Source organism: Pleurodeles waltl, chromosome 9, assembly GCF_031143425.1.
Source record: "Pleurodeles waltl isolate 20211129_DDA chromosome 9, aPleWal1.hap1.20221129, whole genome shotgun sequence".
Taxonomy (NCBI): domain Eukaryota; kingdom Metazoa; phylum Chordata; class Amphibia; order Caudata; family Salamandridae; genus Pleurodeles; species Pleurodeles waltl.
In genome coordinates, this window is record NC_090448.1 from 46,708,956 (window position 1) to 46,721,107 (window position 12,152).

At 43.8% G+C, this 12,152-nt stretch overlaps 1 protein-coding gene across 6 annotated transcripts in view; it reads left to right on the forward strand.

Moving 5' to 3' along the window:
• The window catches only part of RPUSD3 (RNA pseudouridine synthase D3), a 51,611-nt gene that overhangs the window by 16,599 nt on the left and 22,860 nt on the right, over positions 1–12,152 (forward strand). For all 6 annotated transcript variants that reach the window (XM_069206251.1, XM_069206247.1, XM_069206248.1 and 3 more), the window contains 3 exons: positions 1,029–1,073; positions 3,681–3,777; positions 6,080–6,187. In XM_069206251.1, coding sequence (XP_069062352.1) covers positions 1,029–1,073; positions 3,681–3,777; positions 6,080–6,187 — 250 coding nt within the window. The remainder of the gene's footprint in view (positions 1–1,028; positions 1,074–3,680; positions 3,778–6,079; positions 6,188–12,152) is intronic.

Genomic DNA, 12,152 nt, shown 5'->3' on the forward strand with positions numbered 1-12,152 from the left:
TCTACTCTAATAGAAAGGCATGAAGAGAGGGTGTGAATGTCAACATCTGCTCTAGATTAGATTCACTCATTCATCTGTGACTGCAAACAACAAATAGAAGCCGGCCTATGAATCCACCAGCCATGGGTGTCATGCAGCTTTGGGTCTAAAACTTTATTCTTGCTAGCCTCTTAGACCCATTTTGAGCTTCTAGCAGTGTGTGGCATGTTTTGCATGAAAGACTCTGCTAGCTGCAAGTAGTAAATAAACTTGTCAAACTTTTCTGTAACATTGTGTTTTTCTTACAAGTCTCCTTTAAAGGCTCAGCTGATGGAATTTTGACATTATAGTTTCGTTTTTCATCTTATTCTGCAAACCTTTACCCTGCATACACTTAAGGGTTCTCAAATACATATACATTATCTTTCTGGTGGCTTCTAAAATGTCCTGTGCTGGACAGTAATATACTTAACATTTTTTAAACGTTTTTTTTTTTTTTTGCTTTATTGGAATATGCAAAAATAGCACATCTACTCCTTCATTACTATCACAACTAGAAACAGAAAGTAAAAGAGAAGAAAACATTTAACCCAATAACATTTAGAGTTGCAGAACTGGTCATTCAGGCGTCACCCATTCTGGGCTCTTGGCAGTATAATTCTTTACACAAACAGCAGTTCCAGGTCAAGACCGTTCACACTGAAACAATGTTGCATTTGTCTATAAAGATCACAATCTCAAACATCCTGTCATAGGTAACAAAATGAAGAGTGAGGTTGTTCAGGCTAAAGGCGTTCAATTCACAACAATGATCTTCAAAACTCCTTAGATAATAGATGTCGGCGATGAAGCCCCCGTTTACATTTGTTAGTTTACTTCAACTTGTATTCCCCTGTTATCTTTTTTTTCTTGCTAAAAATATTGCAATAAGGCCCTTCATTGTCTACAACTCTGCTCACAAACATGAATGCGGATTCACATCATTAATTACTGTATGAAAAAATTGAAATAATGCGTTAAGTAGATTCACCCTTCCGTCTGTGTTGCAGGTGTTCTTGTGGCTGTCAACAAACCTCCAGGATTGTCTATTGCAGGTACAGCTCCTCATATTTTCACAGTGGAATGGGAAATTGCTACAATAAGATCTGTATTTTTACCTTTGTGTACTGTTTTATGTCTACTTTTTTGTCTTTACTATCAATGTTTGCACAAACAACTAGATGTGGGGACTGACCAGATCTACTGGAGGCCGATAACCAACCCTAAGACAAATATGACACAATAAAGATTAACTTAACGCTTGTGGTTTAACTGCCGAAAAACAACTTCTGCATCCTTGAACTCACTCAGACCTCAAATTTGATCAATCTATTGATAAGATGACTCCAACAGGGGGCGTGAATTACTGACAGTAATACACTATTTGGAGATTTGCATGTTGCTGGTTTCAGTGCACAAGTAAGACAATTCATTAGCTGTCCAGGGAGCGAGTTCCTGTCCTTGACAAAAAACTCAACAAATGCTAGTTTTCAAATGGCCATCAACACTGCACAGTATGCACAGAAATAAAATCTTAGCCCAATGTGTGCACAGAAATAAAATCCTAGCCTAGTGGGTGCACAGAAATAAAATCTTAGCCATTGTTTTTGTTTCAGACCTAACCTTTGTGTCCCAATTAAATGTAGTCGTCAATTGCATCAGCTTTTAATGTTTTATTCATAAAAAGACTTATCTGCTTGTCTGAAGTGTCCATTTACTAGAACTAGCGTGAACGCAGGTGAATTTGATGCAGACGTTTTGCAATATAGTCAACACTGGCTTTTCTAAAAAAGCAACCTTAGCCAGAATACAGTAACCAATGACGAAGGCAATTAGACTAAGTCTCAATGGGTGTCGCATCTGCTTTTAACGGCATCTTGTGGCCCCAGCAGAATCCAGGATCAAAGTCAAAAACATTTACATTGAGCAAAGGCAGTGATTCCTAGAGAAACTTGGGTCTCACTGCACACTTGCTAGCATCCTGAAATAGGCAAACTCCTGCATGATCTTCCAGCCAACATCCAAAGGGCAGCAACTGAGTGGCATATCATTCATGATGAAGGCCATGAACTTCTTAAAAGTATGACAGCAGAATCCAACATCGTGCACTTAAGATAGACGCAAAAAACAAACCATTAAGGCTAATTGACCAGTGCTGTCAGCATAGTAAGTGACATCCACTCTTCCCGGAAAAAGACTGCTCCATATTGATAATCTGAGACACAAACACCTTATGATTTTTTTAACCCCCCCATTTCATTTCAAGTATCATTGTATTGGCTGCTGCCTGGACTGGGGTTGTGCAGACCTGTACCCCCAAACCTACTATTTTGCATTTATTGCAGCAACTGTTCGATAAAAACTCTGTGTCGTGGTACTTCGTAGTGACTCTACGGCGACACAACTGTGCTCATTTGTACGCTGTAAATGTGTAAAGTATATTGTCCTTTGCTCTTCTGAGGTTCTACCACAGCGTTTGCGCTTGGATTAAAATCCACCTGCTGTGATTACATTTATTTGGTCTTCCTGTACATACACTGTGACCCATCCATACTTTAGAGAAGGATATCCGGAGGGTGGGTTCTCTGGCTGTTTCTAAGCTTTGAATGCTCTGGGTCTGTGTTTTGTGGACAAAACCATACTTTTTAACTTTGCAAACTGTTCAGATTCCCAGCCCTGTTTTTCGTTACTACGAACTAATGCAAATGATTTGGAAGAAGTTCCACGCATTGCCAAGACACTACTGTTTGGGACTCATTGCTTTTGAGTTTTGAGAAGAGGCTGACTTCAGGAAATTACTCTAAGACCGGAACACCCTCCTTTTCTATCAGACATTTAAACTTGAATCGGCTGAGCTGTTTCATTTGTTGTTCCTCCTCCTCATTATCACATGCAATTTGAATCATCATTTGGCTTCACTACAGAACCAATTAATGATCATGACAATTGTAAAGAGGTTCTTTACCTCAGATGCCTTTATATAGTGGTCAGAATATTGCCTGTTGATTATTTCAGAGAAGACCAAAGATTCTTTCCAAAGGTCAGGCTGCAGAGAAGCGTTATCAAATTACTGGACATTTGTATGCATGTGTGTCATGTGCATCACTTGCCTTGGGTCAGTGGTAATGTCTTGCTTTACCTGCTTAATAATTGCGTTTTTATTCCTCCCTAACTTTTATATTCCCCATTGTTTAAGTTTGTTTCCTGTTTGCCACATCCTTCCTTCCCTACTCATTTGTCTTTCATTAGTTTAGCCTGTATCTGTGGTTTTACTTCCGCATAGATGGCAGTCAAAATGCCCTGCCCTAAGAGTTTTGTAGTTTACATTGTGCGTCCCACTTTTCTCGTGAAAAACACATCATTTGGGCAATGTATTTATATGTTTAGTGAGTTATATGTGATGTAGTCTTTGCAAGCTATACTTCGTTGCACATCTTTGTCAGAGAACCATCTCCTGCAGTCTGTCCCTTAACCTGATTCTGTTTTGCCTAAAAATCAGGCTGGGCATGAAGTGTAACATTGTTGACCAAGCTGTGGAAGCACATGGTTTTTAGGGGAATCTGTGAATGCTGTGTGATAGAATGCGGTGCATAGACCGAGAGGGGGAAGGTGCTCAGACTCCATTTGCCCCTGGTATGATGCCGTGTTTCCTTTCATTTCAGGTATGCAGTCCGAAGCCACACTACTGTCATTCCTTCCTGATTTGGCCGTAAGACTTGGAGTCTCTGAAGAGCTTCATGTTGTTAAAGCTGCAACAAAGTATGTAAAAGCACCAGAGTAGACCAATAACATGCACTTCTTAAAGCCTGACAGAAAGCGTCTTAACCCATTTGCTAGACGTTCTAGGTGAGCTGCTGGTGACTGCGAGAAGGGGGTTCATTTAGATTCCACGTCAAAATTCCAGCGTTCCCTTTTAATAGTGATAGTTTATATGTAAGCTTTGTTACCACAATTTTGCCATTTATCAACTACTTAACTCCCCTTTCCGATCCCAGTACTTGCAGAATGAGGATGGAGAGCACAGGGCTGCTCTGACTGTTATATTGGAGTAATTGATCCCAACATGTCATTTGTATGGAATCATTAATAGTAGATTGTGGCATTACACATTGAGTTGGCTTGTTTCCTCTTTGGTCTAGGGACTAGGGGCCAGATGTACGGAGGATTTTTCAAGTCGCAAACAGCGAATCGGGCCGTTTGCGACTTGAAAAATGCTATTTGGGATGTACAAAGCCCAAACTGTGATACCGTAACTTGTTACTGAATAGCAGTTTGGGTTTTGCGATTCGGTATTAGGAAGGGGCATGACAAGGGCGTCCCTTTCTAATACTGAATCCATATGGTATGTATGATTGTTTTGTGACCGCGAATGCGGTCGCAAAACAATCGCAGTTAACACCAGTTTCAAACTGGTGCTAACCCATTCGCAAACAGAAATTTGTGAATGGCAATGAAAATATTTTTTTTCATTTTTTATTTTGAAATGCATCTCGTTTTCCTTTAAGGACAACGGGCAGCATTTAAAAAAAAAAACTAAAAAAAAAAAACTGCTTTATTTAAAAGCAGTCACAGACATGGTGGCCTGCTGTCTTCAGTAGGCCACCATCCCTGTGAGGGCGGCCATTCCCAATGGGGTCGCAAATTGCAACCTACCTCATATTCATGAGGTTGGTCATTTGCGACCCCATTGGGAATCGCAAACAGTGTAATTGACACTGTTGTCCATCAGGTTTTGGGAGTCGCAAAACCTGAATTTCATACATTTGGTCCTAGGTTCAAGGCACACTGCTTGTTTACATCTTCGTTCACCAAGAACTGGGACAAGGAAGGAAGGGAGGGATGAGGAGGTTCACGTAGATTACGTCAGTAATATTCACTCTTCTGATTCTTCAGTTTTTGGCAGCTCTTCCTCCCCAGATCAACATCCCTTGTTCAAGTTGGTCGTTGGAAAGGACCTATAGTGGAAGGAGTTTGGCGTAGGAGAAGCTGGGTGGTATTGAATAGCAGCATGCATTACATTTTATTGGTTATAGGGGTGCCTATGCAAGGTCATTAACTACTGATATAAAAAGCTGGGATTATTGGAGTTATCGAGGTTACTGATAAGTGATCTGGGGATGATGAAGCTATGCTGCTTTATTCAAACCAGTGACCTTCATGCTACACTTCTCTGGATAGACCGGGACATTTCTGCGCACAATTTGTCTTTCCAGCCATCATGCAATATAATAACTGTCAGAGGGTTCTTGACTCTGCTTTTTCCTGGTGCTCGGCATTCATCCTGACTGAACACAACTTTTACTTCTACTTTAACAGCTTTAGGAAATTTGCTATAATTATGGAAGCACACACTCCGCTATGAAGATATTGATCAGCTGCAGTATTGCTGTCTTAGTTGTGGATAGGAATGGAGATGACACACACTGTACATCTGGGATGATGTCAGGAGGCAGAAGCATGGCACCAGATGCTTTATGAAGAATCTTCTCCTTTCCCGTCACCTCAGTTTCTGTCTGCCCAGGATTTAAGATATACTGGGTGTCATGAAACAGACTTCCACAATAGGATCCCTTTCCATGTAGTATGGTGGAGTGACTAGTATCGCCAGGAGTCATCCTTGGCACTGTTAACCTCTGCCCACTCCTGGCAATGAGTAGCACCTTGTATGTAGGTTGTAGCGAGGAATTGCGCCCATTCTCCCCATAGAGTTAAAATGTCTCCACAAGAAGATTCATTGTTGTGTAACCTCCAACTCATTATGATAACAACGGTGGGGTGAACTGCAGCAATCCACATTGATTCCTCACAAAGGCAATGAGTATAAAAAGGAACCCTACATTGGTTCCCCTTTCCCGGGAGCTTGTTTGGAGCAGGATAGCACAGAATGACCAAACATGTTATGAAGATGGCACCTTAACTGCCAGCGCTGAAGAACTTATTTCTTGGATAAGTCAACAATTTGTGTATAGTCGTTTCAATAAATACATTTGCTAAATAATTGGTTGAGTTTAGTGTAGTTTAATTTTTAATAATGGAATTGTTCCATTTTTCACTGATCCAGGGAAAGTTCCGGCCTTGTTCTACTCTCTAGCAGTCACACAACCACGAAAGAGTTGGAAGAATTTTTCATAATGTCCCGGAAAAGTAAACGCCCCGTTTCCACATATTGGTGAGTTGACAAATGAGAGGAAATCAAATGCTCCAAAATGGAGAACCATGCACACTAATCTTAAATGGAATGATTTTGAGAACTGTTTTGTGGAAAAATGAAGATTTATTTTCAAAACTGGTATATGTCGAGGCTTTGTGAGTTCGGTACTGGTGAGGAATGGTCTCGGGAAACTATTGAGAAGGCAGCATTACAGGTCTAGAAAGCAAATGCCACAAGAATCCTAAAAAAGCAAGTTCCTGAATTACAAATTAATGAGGTGTTGCTTGAAGAGCATGTTCTTGAGCTCAATCCTGAAGTGGGTGGGCGAGTAGATGGATAGTTAGATATACTGGGACAGCATTCTGCACTCTCAGGTGGGTATATACATTAGTGTGTGTGTGTGTGTCAGATATATATGACTGCAGGCATGGGCGGATGTATGCATGTATGTGAGTGAAGGGCTTACTGTAGCACCACATATACCAGCTTGAGCAGAGATGTCAATGGACTGATTTAAATTAAAAGCTCTTCCTATCTTTTGACTTTCATTCCTGGGTCGCAGGGCTGAAGCAGAAACTTATAAATAACAGAAGATACTATAATACAATTGTGAGGTTGGGGCCAATCGGTGGGAAAAGAACCAAATATGGTTACAAAGAGGAAAGATGAAAATAGCTAAAATGCAAGTGAGAGGCAAACGGAGTGAAAACATGAAAGAAGAGAAAAAAGAATGCAAAGAAAGATGGAAAGGAAAAAGAGTAGGAGGGAAAAGAAGGTTTTAAGGAGCAAAAGAAAAATATAAAGAAGGATAAAAAATTGTAAAGGAGAACATAGAAGGAAGGGAAGGAAACTCTTCTTGGGAAACCATTCCTAGTGACCTTCTTTGAAAGAGCCAGGATTGCACACTCTGCTCACTTACTCTGTGGCAGCAGTATAGTTCAAAGTGGAGGGACTTTATGTTCGATGGCAGGTGTGGCTGTAGATACACATACTTTGCATACTTATGCCATCTAGTGTTGAGTCCGGAGTGTTGCAAGTTGTTTTTCTTCGAAGAAGTATTTTCGAGTCACGGGATCGAGTGGCTCCTCTTTCTTGGTGAAGCTGTGCATCGGCAGCGACTCCTTTGTTAGATTGTTTTTTTTCTCTGCCATCTGGTTCGGACATGTGTGTCTTTGCTCTGTTTTTCGACTCGCACCTCAGAACTTTCAATCCGTCTTCCCTATATCGACTGTATTGTTTCTTCAATCGTGTATTTCCATCTTCGTGTTTGTTTCCACTCATCAGTCCAGACACCAACCACATGCCCTCCGTGGTGACCTCGCCAATTTCGGGCCTACTTCACCACACAACACCCAGGAATATGCTGAGCTAATGGAACGGACGCTGTTTCGTTTCTGTCCTCGGTGCCACTCAATTCCCCCACACAAACAACCTCTGGTGTGTAATTTGTGCCTCTCCCCAGATCACCGGGAAGCTACTGCAGGGCCTGCCAATCCTTCCAGTCGAAGAAGGCCCTTTGGGACCAAAGAGCTCGTCGGATGGAGATGGCGCACAAGGCTCCGGACGACATCTCGGACATCTTTAGGGAGGTGCACACCCAGGATGAGCTGGAACAAGAGGAGGCCTTCTCCATCCAGGACTCTGACGTCCAGTTGGAAATTGAAAGCCGCGGGGTGACATTAGTGAGTACCGTGGCCCCTCCTGGCTGCTCTAAGACTGCTAAGAAGCCCCTTACAGAGGTTGCCGGACTGCCACCAGGCCATGGCCAGTTCCAAAAAACTACTTTGACTGCCCCGCCCTCCGGCTCAGCTCCGAAAATAGCCAAGACCACAACACCATCTTCAGCATTGACCTCCAGCTCCTCGATCCGAGCAATCTCGAGCCAGACTTTGGCACTGAGTACTTCAGCTCCGAGCTGCCCAGCCCCCACCGCTTCTTTGGTGCCCACAAAAGGACAACAACCAAAACCGTTGGTGCCAAAAACAAAGGAGCCAACACCTTCGGAGCGCAAAGACTCCAGATAGTCTTTGGCTACACCATCACCTGTTGAGCCTATTTTGGAGACTACGGACGCTTGCCAGCGCCAACTTCATATCCAGGAGGGTAATGGACACATTATTTCTTCTCCCCCTGTCATGTTCAAGAGGAAACTGTTCTTTCAAGAAGCTTTGGACACTTCACCACCTCCAAAGCAAGGCCAGTAAGGACAAGGCTACCACCACCTTTCCTCTTCTTCCTCCTCCTCCTGATCCACCTCCACTCCCTGCTTCTCTTCTACCACCTCCCCTCCTCATTCACCTGCTTCTCGTACTGCAGGAGATGTGACACCTCAGAGATTCCCTTCATGTATTAAGGAAGATTTGGGTGGTACACAGCAGGACCCAGATCAATGGGACATGTATAACCCCCAGATTTGTACCCCGCAAGACCCTCCCCACCAGAGGATACTACATCCTACCAGGAAGTAGCAGCTCAGGCAGCTGTCTTCCATAATGTTGAGCGTCACAGGAACCCTATTGAGCAGGACTTCCTTTTCAACATCTTAACCTCCACACATAGGGATATCCAGTTTTCCTCCCCATGCTCCATGGGATGCTTCGTCACGCAGACAACATTTTTAAAGAACTGGTCCGCTCTAGGGTTATCCACCTTAGAGTAGACAAGAAATATAAACCTGCTCCCTCTGATCCACTATATATCAGATCCTAGGTCCCTCCAGACTCCATAGGGGCCACCACTGCAAGAAAACGGGCCAGTAGTCAGGCCATGGGGGACTCTCCTCCCCCAGACAAGGAGCGCAAAAAGCTGGATGCTGCCGGCAAAAGGGTGGCTGCACAGGCAGCCAATCATTGCTGCATCGCCAATTCACAGGCCTTGCTATCGAGAAATGATCGGGCTCACTGGGATGAAATGGAGGCGCTCCTTCAATAACTCCCAGATGAGCACCGCAAAAGAGGACAACAGATTGTTGCAGAGGGGCAAACCATCTCTAATAATTCCATCCGCTGTGCCCTGGATGCTGCAGACACGGCTGCACGTGGTATAAACACCAGTATAATAGTAAGGACACATGTCTGGCTTAGATGCTCTGGTTTCAAACCAAAGATCCAGCAAGCGGTGCTCAATATCCCATTCAACAAGGAGCATCTTTTTGGCCCTCAAGTGGACTCCAACCTTGAGAATTTGAAAAAAGATACCGACACCGCAAAAGCCATGGGTGCACACCAGTCCTCCTCCCAAAGAAGCACTTTTCGTCGCCCCAGATGTAGAGGTGGTTACAAATCAACAACCTTAAAGGCCTCTACCCACCAGTCCAGACAGCCTTCAATCTCATACTCTTGAGGCTTCTTAAGGGGCATCTATAAAGGCAATAACCGAGGCAGAGGTAAGGGCATCACCACCCGCAGCTCTGCCTCCACATCCAAACAGTGACTGCCTATGTCTCCCCACTCCACACCTGTGGCGGGACGACTTCAAATGTTTCATACAGAATGGCTCAACATCACCTCGGACAAATTGGTCCTTTCCATTATCTAACATGGTTACTGTCTGGAGCTCATTACCACACCTCCAAACATTCCCCCTCAATCTCACAGGCTATCCCACAAGCACCTCACCCTTTTCAAACAAGAGGTACAATCCCTTCTTCTTAAAGGGGCCATAGAGCCTGTTCCATTATAACACAAGGGAACAGGAGTATACTCCCTATACTTCCTCATCCCCAAAAAGGATGGCTCTCTCAGACCTATTCCGGATCTCAGCCCATTAAAGCACTACATTCGCTCAGAACACTTTCACATGGTTATGCTGCCTTTACAACAAGGCGACTTTATGATGGCCCTAGATCTAAAGGACGCCTACTTCCATATCTCCATCCACCCTGCACATTACCTAAGATTTGTGCTTGCAGGCAAACATTACCAGTTCGAAGTCCTACGTTTCCCAGCCACAACTGCTCCCAGAGTTTTTACAAAGTGCTTAGCAGTAGTCACCTCACATCTCAGAAGACAAAACATACACATTTTTCCTTATCTAGACTACTGGCTTTTCAAAACCAGCACACTGCGACAGTGCCAATATTACACTCTGATGACAGTGGACCTGCTTCACACCATGGGATTCACAATCAACTTTGTCAAATCCTATCTACAACCTCATCAGATTCAGCCTTATCTAGCAGCCATTCTTAATGCAGAGTTGGGGCAGCATACCCCAACCCAGCCCGTGTTAAGAGTTTTCAGTCTCTTCTCCCCCACTTTCAGGAGAATTACAAGTACACAGTCAGGACTATCATTCGCCTGCTAGGGATGATGGCGTCCTGCATTGCCATTGTTCCATATGCCAGACTCCACATGCGTCCCCCACAGCAGTGTCTCTCTGGCAAGTGGTCTCAGCTACAGGGTCACCTGGTGAATCGAGTGTTGTTAGACCACCATACTCACCGCTCTCTGCAATGGTGGAACACCACGAACCTGTTGAAAAGGTGGCCTTTTCGGGACCCTGTGTCTCAGGTCATTCTGACCAGAGATGCATCACTCAGGGGTTACGGCTGCACCTTCAAGACCTTATAATACAGGGCCTCTGGGGTTTCAGTCTCCAATCCCTACATATCAATTACCTTGCGCTCGGGCAGTCTTTCAGGCCCTGAAAGCATTTCTTCATCACCTGTCTTAGTCTGCAAGGACAACATGACAGCCATGAATTATTTACAGAAACAAGGTTGTCCGGATTGTCACAATTCTCTCAGACAATATGGAAATGGGCTCTCCACTGCCACATTTACCTGGTGGCACAGTATTTCCCAGGGACCAACAACAACTTTGCCGACCTGCTCAGCAGGATGCAGCAACAAGAACACGAATGGGAACTCCACCTACAAGTCCTTCAAACTTAGTTTGCAAAGTGGGGAACTCTTCAGTTAGACCTTTTCGCCAAAGCAGAAAACACAAAATGCCCAAGCTTTGCCTCCAGGTATCCACACCCTGTATCCAAGTTCAACGCTCTATGGGTGAACTAGTCAGGGATATTTGCTTATGCTTTTCCACCTCTCCCTCTCATTCCATTTCTGGTTCTGAGGATCAGGCAGACTTCTCTCACTATGAACTCTGTAACTCTCACTTGGGTGTGTCAGCCATGGTTCACCACGCTTCCGGACCTATTAGTAGTTCCCCACGACAAGCTCCCCAACAGGCCGGACCTTCTCATTCAAAATCAAGGACAGATCAGACATCCAGACCCCAAGACACTCAACCTTGCGATGTGGCTCCTGAAGTCAGAGAGTTTAGTTACTAGGATTGCCTGCGGAATGTATGGACATTCTCAGGAAAGCTCGTAGATACACAATCACAGCATGTTATGCTGCAAAATGGAAACGTTTTGTATGCCACTGCCAACCCAAACATATTAATCCCTTTAAAGCTACTCTCCAAGACAGTGTTTATTATTTGCTGCACTTACAGAAAGCAAATCTAGCTTACACTTACATTTGCTTACATCTTGCAGCTATAGCTGCATATCTACAGATGGGCAACATACTTCCTTGTTCAGAATCCAAGTCAATGCTTCCATGGAAGGCCTTAAGATGGGTTTTCCACCCAGAGTGCCTCCTGCACCATCCTGGAACCTGAATATTGTGCTTACTAGGCTCATGGGCCCTCCTTTTGAGCCACTTCATGCATTCCCTCTTCAGTACCTTTTTTGGAAAGTTGCGTTCTTATTAGCTATCACATAACTTAGAGGTGTTAGTGACCTCAAGGCCCCAACCTTGGAAGAACCTTTCCTCCAAATTCATAGAGTCAAAGTGGTCCTTTGTACAAACCCGAAATTCCTTCCTAAAGTAGTTTCCCAATTCCATATCAATAAATCCATTGAGCTATCAGTCTTCTTTCCGCAGCCTGACTCAGTTGTGGAAAGAGTGAAAGAGCTCTACACACTCTAGATGTTAAACGAGCACTTATGTTTTACATTGACAGAACCAAAGAAT